The 23,943-nt window shown below is 44.1% G+C and overlaps 1 protein-coding gene across 11 annotated transcripts in view; it reads right to left on the bottom strand.

Annotated features, from left to right (window-relative positions):
- Positions 1 to 23,943, bottom strand: part of ltbp1 (latent transforming growth factor beta binding protein 1) — a 432,727-nt gene that overhangs the window by 226,478 nt on the left and 182,306 nt on the right. For all 11 annotated transcript variants that reach the window (XM_039738108.1, XM_039738103.1, XM_039738107.1 and 8 more), the window contains exon 10: positions 10,759 to 10,881. In XM_039738108.1, coding sequence (XP_039594042.1) covers positions 10,759 to 10,881 — 123 coding nt within the window. The remainder of the gene's footprint in view (positions 1 to 10,758; positions 10,882 to 23,943) is intronic.

The raw sequence follows: 23,943 nt of genomic DNA, 5'->3' as shown, positions 1-23,943 counted from the left end.
AAGTAGAACGTCGTAAAGAATTCAAAAACGTTGGCGCGATCTACATGCACAGCAGGTTAGAGATAATGGAAGTCGGAAAATTAAAAAAGTCTTAAAAAAACGATAGTAAAGATCACATTAGCGCCAACAAACTGAAAATGTTACTCAGTGAAACATGAGAACAGCGAAAAGAGATCAAATAGTGTTTGAGGATGTCTGGGGGAGAAGAGAGACGAGATGCGGATCACGCGGCACGGCAGTAGCAGCAAGCCAGCAGCTGATCGATTAAAGGAGGAGGTAAAAATAAAAAAGAGGGGGTTTCGGAGGAGCTACTGCGTTACCTTGGGGTCCTTTCAGCCCCCCTCTTCACAACGGTGTATAGCGCTGGCAGGGGGAGGGGTTCGTAAGTGAAGCGAGCAGGGGGCAAAGCCCCCTAGTTTACTGTAAAAGAGGGGATCCCAAGTTCAGACTGACTTAGTGTACTGCTGTGGCTGTGCGTTTTCATTCCAACCAGTTTCGCGAATACATGCTTCAGCCTTACTTCTAAATGATCTAATTGTTTAATTAGTCTTGTTCTTTTCTTATTTCATATTCAGAAATATGTAATAGTATATTTACAAGTAAACAAATTTCAGAAAATTACAATTTTGTGATATCTTTAAATGTTAACTTTTTTTGCCCTATTATTTTTCATTCACTTTTTCCAAACTGTGACAATTAGTGGTGAGCAGTACAGACACAGTTGCAAATGACACTGACAGAATGTTAAGTGTATGGCACCGAAAACAATTCTTCTAAATGCAAATATCATACAAGATCACTTTTCTAACTGCACAATAAGAAAATAAGGTTAAGACATAAGAGTGACCCGCTCACTGGTGAAACTGGTTGGAATGAAAGTTTGCAGACACAGAATCCACTAAGAAGGAACTTGGGCACTCCTGTTCTAAAGCATCCTAAAGCCCACAAATACAAATTACGTGAGACTTCATGTTGATTCTAAAGCCATTAGTAAGAAATGGGGTTAATGTACAGTCATACGAAAAAGTCTGGGAACCCCTCTTAATTCTTTGGATTTTTGTTTCTCTTTGGCTGAGCTTTCAAAGTAGCAACTTCCTTTTAATATCTGACATGCCTTATGGAGACAGGAGTATTTCAGCAGCGACATTAAGTTTATTGGATTAACAGAAAATATGCATCATAACAAAATTAGACAGGTGCATAAATGTGGGCACCCCAACAGAGATATGACATCAATACTTAGTTGAGCCTCCTTTTGCTCCTTTGACCCTCCAGACGCTGTCCTCCTATAGCCTTTGATGAATGTCTGGATTCTGGATGGAGGTATTTCTGACCATTCTTCATACAAAATCTCTCCAGTTCAGTTCAATTTGATGGACAGCCTGCTTCAAATCATCCCATAGATTTTCGATGACATTCAAGTCAGAGGACTGTGACGCCATTCCAGAACATTGTACTTCTCCCTCTGCATGAATGCCTTTGTAGATTTCCAACTGTGTTTTGGGTCATTGTCTTGTTGGAATATCCAACCCCTGCATAACTTCAACTTTGTGACTGATGCTTGAACATTATCCTGAAGAATTTGTTGATATTGTGTTGAATTCATCCGACCCTCGACTTTAACAAGGCCCCAGTCCCTGAACGAGCCACACAGCCCCACAGCATGATGGGACCTCCACCAAATTTGACAGTAGGTAGCAGGTGTTTATCTTGGAATGCGGTGTTCTTCTTCGGCCATGCAAAGCACTTTTTGTTAGGACCAAATAACTCCATTTCTGTCTCATCAGTCCAAAGCACTTTGTTCCAAAATTAATCTGGCTTGTCTAAATGAGCATTTGATACAACAAGCGACTCTGTTTGTGGTGTGAGTGCAGAAAGGGCTTCTTTCTCATCACCCTGCCATACTGATGTTCTTTGTGCAAATTGCACTGAATTGTAGAACGACGTACAGATACACCATCTGCAGCGAGATGTTCTTGCAGGTCTTTGGAGGTGATCTGTGGGTTGTCTGTAACTATTCTCACAATCCTGCTCATATGCCACTCCTGTATTTTCTTGGCCTGCCAGACCTGCTGGGTTTAACAGCAACTGTGCCTGTGGCCTTCCATTTCCTGATTCCATTCCTTACAGTTGAAACTGACAGTTTAAACCTCTGAGATAGCTTTGTGTAGCCTTCCCCTAAACCAGGAGACTGAACAATCTTTGTTTTCAGATCTTTTGAGAGTTGCTTTGAGGATCCCATGCTGTCTGTCACTCTTCAGAGGAGAGTCAAAGGGAAAGAAGCACAACTTGTAATCGACCACCTTAAATACCTTTGACCACTCATGATTGGACACTCCTGTCTGTGAAGTTCAAGGCTTAACGAGCTCATCCAACCAAGTAATCAGCATTGAGCAGTGACAGGCATTCAAATCAGCACAATGACAAGGGGACCCACATTTTTGCACAGCCAGTTTTTCACATTTGATTTAATTTCATACAACTAAATACTGTGTCTCTAAAAATCTTTGTTTGGAAAACACCGCAGAACTCAGATGTTCCTAGAAAATGAAAGACATAGCACTGTTATCTTTTCTGTTGAAATGAGAGTCAATTATTATGCAGGCTTAGAGGGGTTCCCAAACCTTTTCATATGACTGTATTTGCCATGCAATTCACGGCCCTGCCCAATTACATTTTGCCTGAAGAAGGGGCCTGAGTTGCCTCGAAAGTTTGCATATTGTAATCTTTTTAGTTAGCCAATAAAAGGTGTCATTTTGCTTGACTTCTCACAGAATGTATGATTAAGAGATCAGCAGATGTCCTGTATATGATAAAACTGGACAGTTGTCACATACACTGTAATATCTAAACTAAGAGAGAGCCTTTCTAATGGAGACACACTATTATTTAGGCTGGTTGTGCTCTGTGCTAAACACCTTATTATGTCTTTTAACCAATCAGAGTTTGAAATGTATGCATTGATTTGCTCAATATGTAAAATCAATAGTTTATATAAAACTATCCTTTGTTTCTCCAACCATTCTGGTCTTGCTGTAGATTAGAACGCTCCCTGTTCAAGCATTAGCTGAAGAGTAATACAGTCGGACCTCGCTAAGTCGACCTTCCCTAAGTCAAAAACCTCACTATTTCGAGTTGCTTGTTAGTCCCCGGCCGAATTCCTATAAAACCAATGTATTTAGATCTCCTCAACTCGAAAACTGTTAAGCTCCCAACCTGCGTTAGTCGAATTTTCTATGGCCTTTGGGTTATTATTCTGAGGCTACATTTGGTCCAGAAAACCAAGAAAAGGGACGCAAAGTCTTATCTTAATGCATTCCAGAAGGGATTAAGCGACTCTCTGAGGGTAGGACGTCTATTTTGAGACCAAAAATGCCCGAAAACTGAAGGGAGTGGCTGGAATTATCCGCATCCCTTCGGTGCTCCATGAGTCATAACCAACCGGGTGGCGTCTGGAATTTCCAAATTGTCTAAATAAAAACGTTTTTAACCCATTTTCCCTTCACCCTTGTCAGTCTCTTGTCGGAAGGAGCCTTGAATAGTGTTCGTGTCTGTGTGCTTCTCCATAGTCTCCCGTACGGTACGTGCCCCGAAAATGGCAACTGGTAAGCGTAAGCTTAAAACGTTGTCAATCGCGGAAAAAGTTACCGTCATCAGAGCCGTCGAAAGGGCGACAAGAAGAAAATGGAAATTGCAAAGCAATTCACCATTCCCACAAGTACGCTCTCCACTTTTCTGAAAGAAAATGAAAAGATTTTGAAACTGTACAGTGAGAAGTCATGTGGCCATCTGAAGAGGATGAGGGAATGCGAGTATCCCGTCATTGAACAATGCGTTTTGAATTGGTTTGTTCAAGCGAGGGATAGGAACGTTCCTATTGACGGGAAGCTTTTGCAAGCAAAAGCAGAAGAATTTGCGAAAGAGTTGGGCCGATTTCACACCCCCTTGGTTTGAGAAGAAGTATGAAAAAATATGAGTTCATATGATAGTTCATGATACCCACGCAGCACTAAGTGCGCATAAGAGCGGAAGTCATCCGTTTTAACAAGCAGCGTATTGCACTGATACGAAATAGCCTGCCCATTTAATTATTTAGGAATGAATGGATAGATAAATTAAGATTTTGTACAAATAATGTTTTTCATTTTTCTTCCTCATTGGATTCTGGCACCCCCGAGCACCCCCAATCAGGAAGCGCTGATGTACCGGTATGTAGCCTACATGTATACTGTACGTATACAATGACAATATAATAAACGGTTATACTGTATAATAATTAAGCCGGAAAAATAATATCCTTGATTAACCCGCGCCTATTACGCCGTAAGCTCCGTAAGTCGAATTTTTTTTCGGGTCCCTTTGAGTTCGATTTAGCGAGGTCCGACTGTAAATGACGCAGTGAACGGCTTTTCTCCTGCCTGATTACCGACCAGAAGGTTTTATCAGACTTGTCTTGTTAGATGTTGTTAGAGATGTCGATTTCTACCACATCTGCAATGAACAAAGTGGGTTTGTTAAGAGGATGACAGGCACACAGTCATCAATGAATAACTTGTTCCTCTTCTCTATTGAAGACGACCAAAGCAAACCAATTTTGAAACGGTTAACATTAAAACAAAATGTCTCCGTAACTCATGACTTTGCATCATTAAGGTAAAGTAAATAAACAGACAAGGCGGCTCCATTCTGGATACCCTGAGACAGCCAGCTTTGGAATTCTGCCAGTCAGATCCACTGTAGCAACTTCCCATTTATCATGTGGTTAACCCTGAAATTCAATGTCTTATAAGCTTAACGATGCCTCTAAAAATGAGAAAATAAATCAAATGAAAAAGTCATGTGGCACACCAGTCTGTAAATTCATTGCAATAGCTTCTCCAACCATAACTTTCCTTATTTGAACCTCCTTAAGTCACACATTCCCTTGTCCTTTGGTTAAAACCACTGAGCCTTTCATAGATAGTCAAGCAGAGCGGCTCCGCAAACTGTAAATGTGTCACTTGGCAATGCAGTACGCTGCCATGTTGTGGCCTGACATACGTATTCCTGGAGCAGAAATGGAAAAGCAGGATTGAGCCGTTGACCATTCTTCATTGTAAATATTGCTGCAATCGAACAAAATGTTACAAGTATACAAAACAAATAAATACAGAAACGCATTACTTGAACTCCGTTTTTTGACATTTTGCTGAGCACCAAGTCAGACAGGTGGTCTGACTTTTGACAGGATGACTGGACCCCTCCAGACTGCCAACCTAAAGGAAACAGCATTGAGAGGCACATGACAGCAGGGCACTTGTACCCAAGACAGACATACCGTATTTTGTTACCTATGGAGTGCCCACTTGTAGGTGCTCTTAAAACAGATATGGACATCGGGAATGCAGCAAGTACTTCAGAGTCATACGGTTCTATCCTGTCTTGCAAGCTTCTTTCTTAAAATTTATAATCATTTGCTTTATTGATGTATTTTAAGTATATTATTGAAGCCTTGACGGTTTGTATAATTCATTTTTTTGGTAGATCATTGGTGCCAAAGGGGCTGTCCGTGCCAAAACAGGATGGTCTCGAGTCTTCTCAGATAGGCCTTCTTTTTGACCCACTTATGTCGTCTTCTAGTGGCAGCCTTCAGGTAGGCCAGCGATGTTAGGGAAGAATCCATTTGAACGTTTAGAAAAGGCGGTCGTTCCGTTGTAGTATACAGACTGCATCGATCTTTCACGAGGAAAAAGGGAGTTTGCATTGGTCTAAGGATAGTGGCCATGAGGCCAAGCAACGCCAGCCAGCACACATCTAAGGTGTCATTGGATTAATGGAGGTTTCATCACGCTGACAGGCTAGATATATTTTTCATAAGCTACGCTCACACGGCAAGATTACAAACAAACCTATCGTCCATTTTTCTCTTTAGATGTGGTCCTTTATTTGAACTGCTCATTTATCCATTTGCATGTGATCTTATCTAAGGAGTGTTTTAACATGACAGGCATACCGTATATACACGTGAACTCTAGTCTGGCATTCATTCGTTTTCTAAAGCTGCTCGTCTCAGTGCAGTTTTGGGTGTTTGTGGCCGCGACACAACATAATCCTCCACATCCTCTTCAAATTACCGCTGTAAGGTTTTCAACTTGTCATTAGTCCTGCAGATAAGATCACTTGTGGTACTTCTTGGCGATGCCAGCAGACGTTCTTTACTGATTGGCTTTAACAAACATCCTTATGTCGTTTTTTGTCGCACAAAATGAAACGAAATAAGACGCCATATTGTCGTGTCCCCCCCACCCCCCCTTATCGCTGGCGTATGGGCTGGGAGAGTAAACGATTGCTGGGCACAGTTAAAGTCGTGCTGCTTTCCAATACCAACCCGCTTTCTGTTTCATTTCCATTTTAATATTTTCTGAAGGTTCCTGGAATCTTCCTGTGAAGCTTCAAGGCTCGGCTGCTTCCTGTTTCATATGTGGAATCTATGCCAGTCTGGGAATGATCCAAAAAGACTGTGGCAGCACGGTGGTCACTGACTGCAGTTTAACTGGCTGAGTTGTCAGATTACAAGAAATTCCTTGAAGCTTTATTTGAAAGAATACTTACCAAAAATGACATTTTTAATATGTTACTTGACCCATATTGTTTGCAAAAATCAAAACAAAATACATTTTCTGATAGAATGGGTATCAATGGTGACCAACCCTGAACAACAGCAAACAATATTAAAATGCTTGCTTGGCCCAAACAGTATTTACAGTACATTAATCCGGTATGTGGCACAAAGTGTGAAATGGGAACAATTTATTTGACTTAAAATGTCCTAAAGATGCATTTTGAGAATCAAAGTCTCGTCCGAAGAGAAATTCACAAACAATTCCAAGGATTTGATTCCATCCTGTTTTGGCCGTTCCATACAATTTGTTTCAGATATGTCAAGAAATTCAGAAATTACAGGCATGAAACTGGAAGTACAGATGAAGTGAATCTGAGCCCCGAATGAGGCTCATTACCTGCATTGTGAGTTACGGCACTATGGCCATGTGGTGCGTTTTCCCGAGGGTGACCCGGCTGGTAAGATCCTCATTGTTGGGGACTCGAGTGGCTGGACCAGGCCAAGGGGTCGCCCACGTAACACCTGGCTGCGGCAGATAGAGGGTCATTTCCGGAGAGTGCGACTGGACCGCGTGTCTGCCTGAGGGGTTGCCAACCGGAATCCCGAGTTGTTTCGTCGTATAGTGGGTGCGGCAACGCACTGTACCAGTGCATGCTCCCTTAATTGTAATAAAGATTGTGGTGTATAATTTAAACTTCCTCCTGTCTCTGTCTTTGCTTAACGGTTATTTCTACCACACTGCCACGCTGGCCTGTACTTACACTGCGCTTTCACATTCTGGGCCTGGGCACGCTTTTGTTATCACCATGCGACTTTGTGTAACACGGAGTGACAGCATGCATCTCAAAATGATTTTACTTATTTTGTGGTTGTTTTGGAGCCGTGCAGGGCAGGATGACGCTCTACCCTCTTACCGATTTATCGAGTGTGCAGCACAGCATTTTGCTGTTAGTCGTTTTGCACACAAGAGAAGTGTTTTAGAGAAACAAATGATGTTAAGGGAGGAATTTGCAGCTTTTCTTGCCGACTACAATTCACGTTCATCTGTAAGGTGAGAATAAAAACCTGTTTATAACTCAAATGGTATTGAATGAAATGACGTTAAATCATTGACATCACGTCTGTGATCCGTGCTTGGGCCCATTTAGCGATCACACTGTTTGTGGGCCTACTTCTTCCAAACAGACCAGGGCACGGTATAGTTGGAGCCATCACACTAGTCCAATGAAGTAGACTTTGTGGGGGTTACAGGTGGCCAAACGTGCTTGGGCATTGAACAAACTGCTAGTGTTTGTGCTTGTGCCTCCTCCAGACCACGAGGGGGCAACCGCCCTGGTTACACTGGGGACCACAGGTGCAGAGCTTGGAAGCTCAACCCTGTAGGGGCCTGTGGCCACTGCCAGGGGGCGCCCCGGTGCCTGAAGAACCCTAGACCTCAGCACTTCCGCCACACCAGGAAGTGCTGGGGGGAAGAAGACTGGGGACACCCGGAGGGCTTCCGGGTGCGCAGCCGGCACTTCTGCCACACGGGGGAGTGTCCGCGGAGGAGTGCCGGGAAGCAGCTGGAGCCCATGCGGGCTGGTATAAAAGGGGCCGCCTCCCTTCATTCGGAGTCAAGAGTCGGGTGGAAGGGGACTGGAGTCCAGAGAGAGACGAGTAGAGGCAGCCAGAAGGAAGGCACTGGGAAGATAGGCCTGGACTTTGGGGAATCAGTGCTAGAGGCACTGGGTTTGTGCATGGACTGATTGTAAATATTTTATATAATAAATGTGTGTGCTGGGTGACAAGACGATGTCCGTCTGTCTGGGGCGCGTTCCACAACACTTACTTGGATTACACTTTTTTCCACCCAAAACCTAAAGACACACAAGGCAGTTGGCTTGACGACTCTAAACTGGCCTGCCATGAGTTACTTATTGGTCTGCGAGACAGTGGGAGCCACGTTTGGTTTCAGTCTAATGTCTCAGTGCTGCTAGGAAAGGTTGTGGCGCTCCACCACAGAGAGATGGATGAAAGTTTGGAAAGCAAATGTTGGCTTTATTTGTGTCTTTTTATTTAAGTGGTAGAATTTTCTAGGATGCATTTTTGAGAGCTGAGCAAGACATCCACCTTAGTTCTTTAAACTGGACCTTACTGGTATTTTGTGTCTTATTTTTCAAACATTGAGTTATTTAAATTCCTAAACCACTGTTGACTTGAAGGCTATCATAATACCAGGATGTCCTAACCTCGTGCTTGGGCCTTTATGGTCACTCCTACATAAAACAGCTTTTGAATGATCCTGATTCAACTAAATTAGGGATGAATACTCCCGATATTCATTTATGTTTGTACAGTTTAAGACTTTGGACTAAGAAGTAAAAATTTTGACTTCTGATGTTAATTGGTGATGAGATACTTCACACTAGAAGAGGTCATCCACCTGAAGGTAAGCCTGTTCAGGCCCAGCCAGTACTTGGATGGGAGACCAACCAGAAAATACTTGGGTTGCTGCTGGAAGTTGTGTTGATGAGGCCAGCAGAGGGCACATATCCTGTAGTCTGATTGTGGATCCCAATGCCCCCAGTTCAGTGACGGGAACACTGTGCTGAAAAAATGGTTCCATCCTTTGGATGAGATGTGACACCGAGGTCCTGACTCTCTGTGGTCATGAAAGATCCCTGGGCATCCTTTGTAAAGAGCAGGGTGTATCACGATGTCCTGGCTAAATTGCCCACCACGGCCTAGTCAGTCTGGCCCCCTAATCATCCCCTGTCTCTAATTGTCTCTCACCATTTCACCACCTAATAGCTAATGTGTGGTGACTGGCACAAAAAAAATGTCTGCCGTCGCATCTTTCAGGTGGGTGCTACACATTAGTGATTATTGAAGCGGCTCCCAACTCACTAAGTGCTTTGAGTAGTGAGAAAAGCTCTCTATAAATGTAAAGAATTACCGTATTTACTCGTGTACCACGCGCCCTCGTGTAAGACGCGTACCCTAATTTTAACTAAGAAAATCACGAAAATCGTTTTGCCCTGTGTACGACGCAGGTTGTGATTGTATAGGAAGCATTTAGAGAGAGAGAGAGAGCGCAATCGAGAGTCAGAGCGAGAGCGAAGCAAGCAAGAGAGAGACAGAGAGCGCGAGTAAGCGAGCGAGAGAGAGAGAGAGAGAGTGTGCAAGAAAGAGAGCAAGAGAGAGCGAGCAAGCGAGCGACACAGAGAGAGAGAGAGAGAGAGAGCGCGCGAGTGTGCAAGAAAGAGAGCAAGAGAGAGAGCGCGAGCAAGCGAGCCAGAGAGAGAGAGAGAGAGAGCGCGAGCAAGCGAGCGACACAGAGAGAGAGAGAGCGAGCGAGCCCAAGCAGAGGAAGTAAACATTACAAAATTACATTTCCTTGTGTATGACGCACACCTGATTTTCTAATGCTGATTTTCGGGAAAAAAATGTGCGTGTGGTACACACGTAAATACGGTATTATTATTATTATCATTCCTATCAAAAGAAGTATAAATTTGACAGAAAATTAACTCATTAGAACAAATTCTAATACTCTGAAAGACGTTTGGCAGAAAAGTTCAGTTTTAAAAGTCACCATTCTGTTTTCCTAAATCATTTTAATTATCCCGAGCCTTGAGATTTGTGAACATAATTTTTTGTGTTATAATTCAAGGGCGGTGGCGCAGATGATTTTAAATCTTTCAATGCTCAAAAAGTGAATCCAAAGAGCACTGCAAAATAAAGGTTATTTCCATCATAAGAGATGCAAAATGAAGTCTTTGCTCTACTAACATTAAGTGCAGTGTATTAATACTGTGTCATAGTAGATATGACAAATTCAGCAAATGAAATAAATAAAAAAAGAAAGAAACTGCCACAATTATATAAGTAAGGAACTGCAATGAGAGAGGCCTTTTTTAATTCTTTTGAAGACCTAGCTATAACATAGCCAGCACAAGAAAGAAAACTTTACAGTCAAGAAAATTGGTTACAGTCTGAATAAGATATCCATTTATATACTGATGAAGAGAAATGAAATCAACATTTGTGACTAGCTTGTAATGTGCTGACTGCTTCATGCAGCAAGACCGAGTCCTAACTGTGAAGGAAATGTCACGTCACCAAGTGAAACTGCATCAAGACATAAAAAGTAACAGTGCATCATGGATGCTACTTACGAATGCAAGTGGAAAGTGTAGGGTCTGGCATGTAGCCCGCCTTGCAGGAGCACCGGTAACTGCCAATAGTATTCAAGCATTCCCCATTAGGGCACACCCCCTGAAGCTGACACTCATTAATATCTGCAAACAAAGAAAACACAAAAAACAAACACTTGCTTTGTTCATGAGTCATTGTCATTGTCAAGATGATACACAAGAGCTCACACCAATCAAACTGAAGGATTTCTCTGTAGAGATTGAGAAATGCTCCAAATTTTCAGCACTGTTTTTTATCTTGTAGGGAACAAAATCTTTCTAAATTTAAATCATATACTTTCCAGAGTACTTCAATGAGGACATTCTGCATGAAAAACAACTAAAACGAAATTTTCAGTTCTTTTTAACTGCACACCCTTGGGGCTTAAACAGTAAAATCACAGAACCATTGCCATCTTACCAGCATCATAGGCCCCCAGGCAAAGTATAGGGTGGTCCAGATCTAATTACGCAATTTTTAATGCAATGCAGGAGAACAATGCAAGACAAAAGAATTGTTCGAAATATCTTGTAATAAATGAAAATGGACTTACATTGAATTAATTCACTGATTTTCCATGTAATGTCCCACTTGTACTCCATTCAGTTGTGAATTTTCTATGTAATAAACTTAATAAGTTAGAGCGTAATGAAAATTGCATAATTAGATCTGGACCACCCTGTAGTGCGCTGGAGCCCCTGTTTTGATAGCTAAACAGAAACATACGTACCATATATACTCGCATATAAGTCGGGTCTTGAAACGCGAAAAACTGATCATAAAATTGGACCCCGACTTATACGCCCGCTCAAAAAGTGCGACACTAAATTTTTTTTTCATCTCCTTATCTCCTCGGTTTCTCAGACACATCGAATTTTGTTGCAGCATCACAGTTAACAATGTCTTTCACCACTTCAATGACGTTTAATTTAAAACTAACTTCATATCTTCTCTGATCGAATGCTCCATCGTAGATAAGGGATTCTCTTACGATAAAGGTGTATAAGGGTGTGGGATACAAAAAACACAAAACAGTGCAAACGTCGCTTCGGAATAGTTTGGGTATCACCGTCTGGTCACGTAGGTACAATAGAGAGAGAGGGGTTAGTAGCACACGCGTTCCAGAACCCCCCGCGAAAGGTGAAAATCTGCAAATTAAAAACTATATGTTTCTATGGTTATTTTTTATATATTTTAAGCCCTTATAAACTTTCCCACACTCTTATAAACATTTCCCGCACAGTTATACAGCATAAACCCTTTATATTCTCTTAGATATTAGGTAAGATTCATTTAAATTGTGTATGGAAACACACTGTTTATATACAGTAAAACCTAAATGTTATTTTAAAGATATCGAGTGTCTCCGATATCACATATGTTACAGCCATTACGATAGACAGGCCACCAGCAATAAATACGTACAATGCAAGAAAAATTGTATAAAATGTGTTTACAGTTACACTAAATGTACGTACATGTACTAAGTACGTAGAAAATTAGTTATGGGTACTCACCAACAATGACACAATGACTTGTCCGATAACAATGAGTTTAATTTTAACAAAGGAGAGCGTTACAGCTCTTCTAAAGGAGCCTCTTCAGGCGACTGTGTAGCAGTACCATTGTTGTCTGGAGTTTCTTCTTCCACTGAAGGCGTAGTAGGTGGTGTTTCGCGGGTAAGGAACATCGTCATGGGCAGTTGCTGCCACTGCTTTTTCATTTGTGTAAGGAGGTTTTTATACACTTCGGTGGCGTCGTCAAGGGCATTTCTAAATTGCAAAGAACTAATCATTTGCGGGTCCCATTCTTCAACCGAGGTCTGGAGATCTTCTCGTAGAATGGTCGCGTAGACGCTCGAGAGTTAGGCCGGTGTCTCCTTCCTGTGCTGGGTCCTTTTGTTCCTCATCTTCCTTGCTCACTGACTTGATCATCTCATCCAAATCTTCATTGCTCAATGTCTCAGAGTGGGCATCGTGCAGCTCATTGACGGAAGTTAACTCTTTACACAGCGAAACACATTGATGCTGAATGAGCAAAGTGGAATTGAATTCCGCGCTCCGTCGCTGAGCCAATCAGCACCCAGGAACTTAATCGTGTGTTCTGACTGGGTAGCTTCTACGCCATCCACCAATAGCGTCCCTTGTATGAAATCAACTGGGCAAACCAACTGAGGAAGCATGTGCCAGAAATAAAGAGACACATTGTCCACAGAAACCCACAAACCAGCAAAAAACCTGCGATATATATTTAAATATGCTTACATATAAAATCCACGATAGAGTGAAACCGCGAAAGTTGAAGCACGATATTGCGAGGGATTACTGTACAGCGTATTGCCTCACCCACATTGAAAAAAAAGGCAGCGTGCTCTGTGGTTACTCTCTCAGGTGGGTATTAGCATATCGTAATCTCTTGGACCATTCGAGTTATACGATCGACATTATAAAATACCAGAACTTATACGGTAATATCAACTCCCGACTTATCCGCAGGAGAACTTATCCGCGAGTATATACGGAAACATTGTGGGCATCAGAAACATTGTGGGCCCCTATGGTCTTGAAGCCCCCAGCCAGTGCCCATTTTGGTGCCCAGCATAGAACAGCATACTAAACTCCCACTTTGTGGCTGTTTGCAAGAACACCTTACCTGTAATAAACCAAACACATCCTGGATTTCGGAGTTACACCATGACTTTCCATAGATTCAGTGGTCATCTCGTGTTAGGTACATTCAGATATAATGAAAGAAGCACCTACTCTAATAGCCATGTCCGTCTGTCTGTCTGTCTGTCTGTCTGTCCACATGAAAGAACTTGACCACCTGGTGGGTCAATTTTGTTGAAATTTGGCACACTTATTCGTCAAAGAAATTTGTAAAGAGAGTTGAATTTCCATTGAAATATCTCAAACAGGTTGCACTCTGCAAAGTTGGGAAATTTCAAGATTTAGTCTGGAAACAAAGAAGCTGCAGATTCAGTCCGTCACAGTGACTTACTGTGTAAGCCTAGCTGAGTCCTTAAACCCGCCATTAAAATGCATACAATAATTAGAGAGCTATTTGAGACGGCACTCACAAAGTCTAAGTGCTGCATTACAGTTGATGGACAGAGGCACGTAACTCTGCTAGGGATACAATTTGAGGATTACAGACACAGCAGAACATTTTTGATTTCGAAATCCCTTTGGAGTACCAGGGTGTTGTACCGTGTTAGCCATTACAGATGTAATGAGAAGTCACGCAAAATGATTACACCTTTGCCTGAAGAAGGGGCCTGAGTTGCCTTGAAAGCTTGCATATTGTAACATTTTTAGTTAGCCAATAAAAGGTGTCATTTTGCTTAACTTCTCGTGAAATCCCTTTGAATAAAACTGTCAGCTAAGTATATAAATACATAAAATATGAAAAAGGCACTCACAAAAAGTTTTTTACTGTTTCCTCAGCATCTTCAAACTGAAGTTCCTGGCACTCAACCTAATGTGTGATGCACTCATTTTCCACATTGCAGTTTAATCACTAAAGTTCTCCTCTTAACGTATGACTTCTCCCAGCATGGGCTGCGTAACTGTCCCAGAGTCAGAGCTTCAAAGATGGTTTTCAATGAGTCCAAACAAAATATCTCCAGCAGATGATAACTTTACTTTAGGAAAAAGGTACAGCTTCTGCTTATTGGATCAAAGTCCAGATCTAAGCCTGCTTCTTTGAGTCCCATAAGCTACAGCATTTAAAATAAAACTTCTTGCAGGCACCTGTTTGTCCGGCAATGTCTGAAAAGATGGAGAAGACCACTTTGGAACACACAGTACCTTGCTGTTTAAGCTGAGAGGGCCGTGTTTGCCACCTAAAAAAGGACAAACCTGTTCTGCACAATACATGGCCTTCAAAGACCACAGCAATGAGAATTGATGGTGTGTGGTATTTCACTTGGTGTCCTCCCGGGCACAAACTGAATGCAATAATAAAATACAATGCACCGAACTTAGAACACTGTACAGCTCAAGTGGCTCCAGTATGCAGTGTAGTGGATGGCGGGCAGGGACCAGAATGGACTCCCTCCATCTACCTGGCCGGAAAGTGCAGGTGGCAAATAGACCTGAAAAGAGGCAGGAGGGTCCCCTGCTTACGTAAGGATCTGAGCAAAGGATGCCATATGAAGAATGGGTATGCTGGTATACTGGCAGGAATCGATGGAGGAACACTACCCAGCGAGGAGACCAGGAAGGACAAGGGGAGCTGGATCACTACATGTCCCCCTGAACTGCTAGATGGCAGCATCACTGGAGGCAGATACACCAATTGACACCCACAGGCAGGGCTGTCTTAACATATGGGCACAGTGGGCACTGGCCAGAGGGCTCAGGAACATAGGGGCTCACAGTGTTTCTGATGCCTATGTATGTTTCTGTTCTGCTATCAAAACAGGGGCCCCAGGCCACTACTTTGCCCGGGGGCCTATGATGCTGTTAAGATGGTCCTGTAGTGCTGTAGAGCAACTCTGTAGGGGTCTCTGCATACCACCAGGGGGTGCTAATAGGAGCTGTGGGACTTCCAACCAACCTGGAAGTATTTCCATCGGACTATGCCCTGGCACCGGAAGTACTCCCGGGTCAGAGATAAAAGGAACCTCCCAGCCACATCCAGGCATTTTGGAGTCGGGAGGAAGGAGGGCAACACTCATCTGGAGGTGTGGAGGACAGAGGTATTGTGTGTGCATCAGAGACTTGTGAAGAATAGGCGTCAATAAATCACTTCCTTGAACCTGGGACTTGTGTTTGTGTGGTGGTGTCTGCAGCGCCCCCCTACTGTCCACAGCAGTTAAACTGATTTCACTTGCGGCAGCAGATGTGCCACGTTACGTAATAACAGGACGCAAAGAGTATGGAAACTATTCGGTCTCATTCATAGCTCTGCTGAGGAAGCCAAAATCCTGCAGAGTCAACAAATATTCCATCAGTCAAAAGAACGATTTGTTAAAGAAAATGAGACTGGTTGTCAGTGTTTTTTTTATTTTGCTGCTTGTTTTAAAAAGGTCTATTTGTGGCTGAAGCCAGATGACTAAACAAAAAATATTGTAAAGCAAAGTCATTAAAACTTCAAACTTGTTGAGTAGAGGGCTGGGTGACGTACCAAGTTTAATGTTTCGCCTGGGGATCCAAATATTTCTGCTGTGTTCTCAGCCCAAATGGGAAGGAAAAAAAGAAACAAAAAACACTGTGTGCCAGTCCAACAGACGCTAAATGTGATTGTGATACGGCAAGTGCCAGTTTTTAAAGCCTACAGGCAGGAAGTGACCGGCTAGATGGTTTTGGAACTGTGAGTACATTTTTTCTCAAATAGGGACGGTAAGAGAGCTGAATTTTTACCTTTTTTGTAGTTTAGTAGGATGTTGGATCGTGTTAGCCATAATGGATGCCGTGAGAAGTCAAGCAAAATGACACCTTTTATGGGCTAACTGAGAAGATTTGAGGCAGCTTAGGCCCCAAGTCGCCTGAAGAAGCTGCCCCAAAGATTTGCATATTGTGTCCAGGGGGGCATGGTGGCGCAGTGGGAAGCGCTGCTGCCTCACAGTTAGCAGACCCGGGTTCGCTTTCCGCGTCCTCCCTGCGTGTTCTCCCCGTGTCTCTGTGGGTTTCCTCCTACAGTCCAGAGACATGCACGTTAGGTGCATTGGCGGTCCTAAATTGTCTCTAGAGTGTGGGGGTGTGTGTGCCCTGTGGTGGGCTGGTGCTCTGCCCGAGGTTTGTTTCCTGCCTTGTGCCCTGTGTTGGCTCTGGCAGACCCCCGTGACCCTGTAGTTAGGATATAGCGAGTTTGATAATGGATGCATGGATGGATTATCTGTCCAGTTAGCCAATAAAAAGCATCCTCTTGCTCAACTTCTCATTTCCTTTTTCATATACTTTTTAAATGGGATCTTATAATATGAAGAGAAAAAAAGGCCACTGTAGCGTATGCAGGCTGGTAATTGTTGAAATTTCCCAGGTCATTTGTAAATTGCTGCCAGCTGACAACTTTCAAGGAAATAATGGGAAATTCATCTGTTGGGTTTTATGAATTTGTTTCAGTCGTTTATCAGGGCAAAGCCCAAAGTGTCATAGAAATGAATACAAAAGGACTATGAAAGGGGGAAAAAAATATAAAAATAACGTTATTTTCTAGAATGAGCACTGTTCTGAGGCGAGAGCTATGTGATGGAGCGGCTTGGCTTCACTCTTCCAAAACCTTAATGGGAGCCTCTTGAACTGAGAACTGGGCCCTGGCAAGGGAGGACGCACTCTGACTGCAATGGGTGGGTGCAAAAGTGCCAGCGCTTTTATTCTATGAATGTTTTTAGATGACAATGGAAAGAAAGCAGTAAAACAGTACATCTACCCATAATGAACAATGTGAAAGGCGCTATATTGGCGCCCGACCCGACACAGACTGACAACGGAGGCACATGTAAAAATAAACAAAAAGATTTATTTTTCTTCAGCCACAGCACAGTCCCGCACAAGCACACCAAATAAATGCCAACAAAAACACCACACAGTTACTTCTTCCTCCACTTCTCCCAGGCAGCTTCGTCCTCCTCCTCCCGACTCTGGCGCCCTGAGTGGTGGCCACAGGCTCCCTTTATAGCCCACCCTAAACCTAAATTAGGCTGCACTTCCGGGTGTGGCTGCATTACTGCCCACACGGGCTCAGGAAGCCTGGCAGCGCCCCCTGACGGTGGGCACGGAACCCAACAGGGATGAGCTCCGAATTCTCATGCCCGTGGCCCAGTTGCAACCTAGGGGGGCTGCCACCAAGTGTTCTGGGGGATCTCATGGCTGCTCCCCTGGATCTAGTGTCAAAGGGGCATCCCGGCTGTCCGCCACAACACATAAATAAATAATCCAGTCTTGATATATAATACGCTACCCATGGTGGTCCGTTTGTTTGTCCAGGATTTTAAGTCACCAAACCGTTTGACCTGAAACTACTATGTGACCTCTACTATCCGCTTTCGGGGTGATGACTGACCTCCAAGGTTATTCCTCTTTTTATTTTATTGTAGAATCAACTCTCGGCAGTGGGCAGCAGGGCGGCTGTGAGGTGCATGGGTACGGGCGCCGTTCTCATCCCTAACACCTTTGCCGTCACTTCCCCTACCTCTTCAAATCTTAAATTATTCATGAGGCAGACTGAAGTGCCAGCTCAAGTGAAAAATTAAAGAAAACGTACTAAGTAATTGCAACACAAAAACTAACTTAATCAGTTTTAACGTAAAAAGATGCCAACAAAAGGAGAGAAGAAGCAGGGTGGAGAAAAAAAGAGCTGCTCAGGAAGCTGCCAACTATGCTGGACCTACTGCTGTGGCCAAAAATGTTACCTGAGCTGTGAGGCAGTAGTGCTAACCACTGAACCACCGTGCCTCCCTGAGATAAAATGAACAGAACTAAATATCAGAACAGTCATGCAGACAGGAGGCTTGTGCCCCCCACATTTAATAGCAGGTACTCACCTCTTGAACTGAAAAATACATTCTGTTGGCTTTTTTTCCTGACACTTTTGCTTGTTCACAGCTGCCGGTCAGGTCAGGTCAGATTGGGGAGCCTGCACTGGCACAGCACATTGCCACACCTACCACAAGATGAAACAGCTAAGGATCCCGCTTGGCAACCCCCTGGGCAGACATGCGGTCCAATCCCACCCTTCGGAAATGACCATCTATCTGTTGCAGCCAAGTATTACGTGGACGTCCTCTTGGCCTGGTCAACAATGAGGATCCTATGAGCCGGATCTCCCTCGGGGAATTGCACCACATGGCCACAGTGCCGTAACTGACCACACAACGCAGGGACTCATTTGGGACTTTGTGAGTAACCGTTCATTCAACACAAAGTCAGACCAGTGGTACCCAAGGTTTCTCTCATGAGACACAGTACTGAAGCAGTCCAGTCTTCATCTCAGGTCACTGGATAGCGTCCATGTCATCTGCCGCAGCCAGGTGTTACATGGGCAACCCCTTGGCCTGGGCCTGCCACTCGGGCCCCCAACAATGAGGATCTTACAAGCTTGGTCACCCTCGGGGGAACGCGCCACATGGCCGTAGTGCCGTAACTCACAATGCAGGTAATGAGCCTCAATCGGGAACCCATGAGCAACACAAAGTCAAACCAGTGGCACCCAAGGATTTTCCCGAGAGAGACAGTACCAAAGGAGTCCAGTCTTCGTCTCAGGTCACTGGATAGCGTCCATGTCATAGCAAGACAGGAAGCACCAGGACTGTAAAGACTTGGACCTTCGTCCTTTTGCAGATATCGGGAGCGTCACACACCCCTTTTCAGTGACCTCATGACCCCCCCGATGCTCTCCAAATCTGTCTAATGACTTCATAGGAAGAGTCACCAGACACATGAATGTCACTGCCAAGGTAAGTAATCCTCTCGACGAGGTCGACACTCTCTCCGCAGACACACACAATGCTGATGGCCTTGCCTAAGAGGTCATTAAAGGCCTGGATCTCGGTTTTTATCAGGACACTCGCAAGCCCAGACACTCAGACTTCTCGCTCAGTCTCTCGAGCGCCCATTGACACTATGAAGATCACAGCATCGTCAGCAAAGTCAAGATCAGTGAGTCTTTCTTCACCAACAGACGCCCCACAGCTGGATCATCGGCTACTAAATAAGTGCAATGCTAAAGTACGTGGGTTGTTGCATGAACTGCACAGAACTCTGGGTAATACTATTAAAGTGGTGGTCTCATATATTACACACAGGTCACATACAAGCTCCTACAAAAATGACATTACCTTCAAGACACAAACACTTTTGTGTTTAAATGTTGTGAGCGCTGGTCCGAACACCATCAGACAAAACACCAGTTCCTTACAAAATATCCATCCATCCATTATCCAACCTGCTATATCTTAAGACAGGGTCACGGGGGTCTGCCGGAGCCAATCCCAGCCAGCACAGGGTGCAAGGCAGGAGCAAATCCCTGGGCAGGGTGCACACACCAAGCAGATGCACGGGACAATTTAGGATTGCCAATACACCTAACCTGCAGGTCTTTGGACTGTGGGAGGAAACTCACGCAGACGCGGGGAGAACATGCAAACTCCATGCAGGGAGGACCCGAGAAGCGAACCTAGGTCTCCTTACTGCGAGGCAGCAGCGTTTATTAAACTAATAAAGTCCGCGCAACACACCAACCACCCTCAATACGGGCCTTTCTCTCAATATCCGTGGGCCGCCTTTCTTCGTCCTGCTCCAGCTCCCGACTCTAGCTCTACGACTGTAGGAAGGCGACTCCTTTTATAGTCACCCGGATGTGCTGCAGGTGCTCGCTGACGTACTTCCGACGGTACTTCCTGGTGTGGCGGAAGTGCCGCATGAGCACCCGGAAGCGCTCCGGGCATCCGTGTAAGGTCCTTTCTCCACCTTCCCAGGTGTGGAGGAAGTATCGATCTCCCGGGCTCAACGATGCTCGGCGGTGGCCACGGGCCCGAATGGGCTTGAGCCTCCTTGCTCCGTCCCTGTGGTCCCCTCCTTATCCAGGGTGGTTGCCCCCTCATGGCCCGGGAGACGTATAGACCGCCTCCCGGTCCTAACAGGCGTCCCGGCTGGGTCTGGCCCCCAGCCTCCTGCCACAACGTATTTGCAAGTTTTCACCAAACTTTCAGCCCACTACTAGGGACAGTGCCTGGGGGTTTGGGGGGGCGTCCTATCCAACATTGTCTGCTACAGCTCTGTGATGTTACACTGGCCTCGGAAAGCATTGTTGGGCAATGGATAGAAAAAAAAAAGATGTCTAAGCCAACTGCTCAGTGAATTTCAAGGGAAATATTCGGCAAACAAGTTCACTGGCGAACACAGCAAATTTGCTGTGAAAAATGCTTTGTTGAATTTTGCCGATTCAAACTATCGAGGAGTTTTAATGTTGTTTCTGTATTTGTATAAGCTGCTTGTGGTTTTTCGCCTTTGTCCAAAAAATTGCTGTCAGTGTGATTTGTAGAGTTGCATTGGCAGAGTGAGGCTGTTTGTCTTCGTTTGGCCTTAAACAAAGATGGCTGCTGCCATGGTCCTGTTTCTATCTCCAGCTCCCAAGACAAAAGCAAGGGAAAGAAAGAAGGAGAAATACTCCATTCAACAGTCATTATTTTAATTTTTTTTTATTGTTCTGTTGCGTTTCCCGTGTTTATTATGATGGCCAAGAAAATTTTTAATGTTGTGTTTTCCAGGAGAACAGAAAAAAACAAAGTTCTTGAGACAAAACTCAGGAAGCTCTTCTTTACACAAAGAGTTGTGGGACTCTGGAACAGACCACTGAGACGTGGAGATGAAGCAGAAACCCTGATAACGTTTAATAACAATCAGGATAGCTTAGCCATTAGCTAAACAAACGGGCCTGATGGACTGAAGGGTCTCCTCTTGTTTGTCAAACGTCTAATGTTCTTCATTGGCTACAATGGGAACAAACATTGAAGAACAGCAAACAATATCAAAATGCCAATGAACTAATATCAACTTATTCACGGCACATCCCATTAGACGTATACTCATAAAGTTCCAAACAGGTGCAATACAACACTTTTGGAAAAATGGGTGGCTGGGGGTTCGCTCAAAGGACAATAGTCTTTTAAATTCAAGACCTGCCTCCATCCTTTGGTTGAACATCTGAAAACATTCACTAAGAAAAATTTGCAGTAATGAAAGAAATAACCAGTCCTGGCAGTGTAACAAATAGATTGAACAAAAAATGTGTTTAGACAAGTGGCACCTGGTATTGAAAGAAAAAAAAAACCCTTAAATGAGACGTCTAAGTTAATTCTTCACAGGAGGTTAGGAGCCTGCAGTGATACATCGCATTGCCGCACCCACCACACGACAAACCCCCTCAGGATCCCAGATTAGGACCCGAGCGCAGCCACGCAACACCTCAGCACCACCCGAGTTCAGTTGGAGTGGGACATTGTGAGGTTTTTTACAGCGGCTGGAGTGCCACACTTCTCCCAGGCTCCATGAGCCCAAAGCTCCAATGGCATCCACGCAACCAGGCTAATGGACGTTAGCAGATGGAGAAGCGGTGGTGGAGCTGTAAAAGTGGCAGTCTCTCAGCTGTCTTTCACCCCCTCTTTACCGCTCCTGATTATGGATTTGAGCCTCGGGACTCTCCGGCAACTCCTCCAAAGAGCCTTGCAGATCCGTTTTAGGTCTCAGAGGCACTCAGCGCTCTGCTAAGTAGGACTGTAGGTCTTCTCATCCCACTTCTGACACCAATGCAGCGTCGGTGCTGACTGGCCGCAATGGATGGATTATCTGCCCTTTTACGTGGCTCTTTGATGTGACACGTTAGCCTTAAATGGACTGCTCACCTTTTGCGGGTGAGCAAACTGAACTCAAAAAAAATAACTGCATTGCCGCACCCTCCCCTACATGATGAACCCCCTCACGATCCCAGATTAGGACCCAAGCACAGCTGCGCCACCTGAGTTCGAATGGAGTGGAACATTGTGAAGTTTTTTTTACATTGGCTGGAGTGCCATACTTCTCCCAGGCTCCATGAGCCCAAAGCTCCGCTGGCATCCACTCGCCCAGGCTAATGGACGTTAGCAGATGGAGAAGCGGTGGTGGAGCTGTAGAAGTGGCAGTCTCTCAGCTGTCTTTCACCCCCTCTGTACTGGTCCGGATTATGGACTTGAGCCTCGGGACACTTCTGCATCTCCTCCAAACAGCCAAGCAGATCCGTTTTAGGTCTCAGAGGCACTCAGCGCTCTGCTAAGTCGGACTATAATAATAATAATAATAATAATAAATTCTTTACATTTATACAGCGCTTTTCTCACTACTCAAAGCGCTCAGCAATTGCAGGTTAAGGGCCTTGCTCAAGGGCCCAAAAGAGTACAGTCCCTTTTGGCATTTATGGGATTCAAACCGGCAACCTTGCGATTGCCAGTGCAGATCTCTAGCCTCAGAGCCACCACTTGGCCATATCCCACTTCTGACACCAATGCAGTGTCGGCGCTGAGTGCTGCAACAGATGGATTATCTGCCCTTTACATGGCTCTTTGATGTGACACATTATTCTTAAATGGACTGCTCACCTTTTGCGGGTGAACAAACTGAACTCAAAACCCCCAACATGATGAACCCCCTCAGGATCCCAGATAAGAACCCGAGCGCAGCTGTGCCACCCGAGTTCAAATGGAGTGGAACATTGTGAAGTTTTTTTTACAGTGGCTGGAGTACCAATCACAATCATGGCACATTAAATTGTGTTCAAAAGGGAAGTGTTTTTTTTATACATTTTAACAATATTTTGTCTATTTTTGCAGCTTAGAAAGGGGCTGGAAGGTACACAGCTCCAAAGATAGAAAAAGCCATGAGACTTACTGGATATGTCTATTTATCAAGCCAAAAATGTTACTGAGTATTGATCTGCATTTTGAGATTACTATCCTACCTGACAGGGAGAAAATGTTTTGTTAGTTGTGGGAATTACAACTCGAAGACACATGATATCCGATATGGTGTTCCACAAGGCTCTATCCTGGGTCCGCTGCTCTTCTCAATCTACATGCTTCCATTAGGTCAGATTATCTCAGGGCACAACGTGAGCTACCACAGCTATGCTGATGACACACAGCTGTACTTATCAATAGCTCCTGATGACCCTGATTCTATTGATTCACTAACAGAATGTCTGACTAGTATCTCAGAATGGATGAATAGTAATTTTCTCAAGTTAAATAAAGAGAAAACTGAAATCTTAGTGATCAGCAATAATGGATAAAATGAGGCTATTAGAAATAAACTGGATACATTAGGATTAAAAGTCAAGACGGAGGTAAAAAGCTTAGGGGTGATTGTTGTCTGTAATCTGAATTTTAAATCACATATTCATCAGATCACTAGGACAGCATTTTTCACTTAAGAAAAGACCTCTTATATCACTGAAAGATGCTGAGAAATTAGTTCAGCGTTTGTTTTCAGTCGACTAGATTACTGTAACGCACTCCTCTCAGGACTACCCAAAAAAGATATAAATCGTTTGCAACGAGTGCAGAATGCAGCTGCTAGAATCCTAACTAGGAAAAGAAAATCCGAACACATTTCTCCAGTTTTAATGTCACTACACTGGTTACCTGTGTCATTCAGGATTGACTTTAAAATTCTGCTTATGGTTTATAAAGC

This window comes from Polypterus senegalus, chromosome 16 (assembly GCF_016835505.1).
Source record: "Polypterus senegalus isolate Bchr_013 chromosome 16, ASM1683550v1, whole genome shotgun sequence".
Taxonomy (NCBI): Eukaryota; Metazoa; Chordata; class Cladistia; order Polypteriformes; family Polypteridae; genus Polypterus; species Polypterus senegalus.
This window is presented reverse-complemented; position numbering and strand designations above follow the sequence as displayed.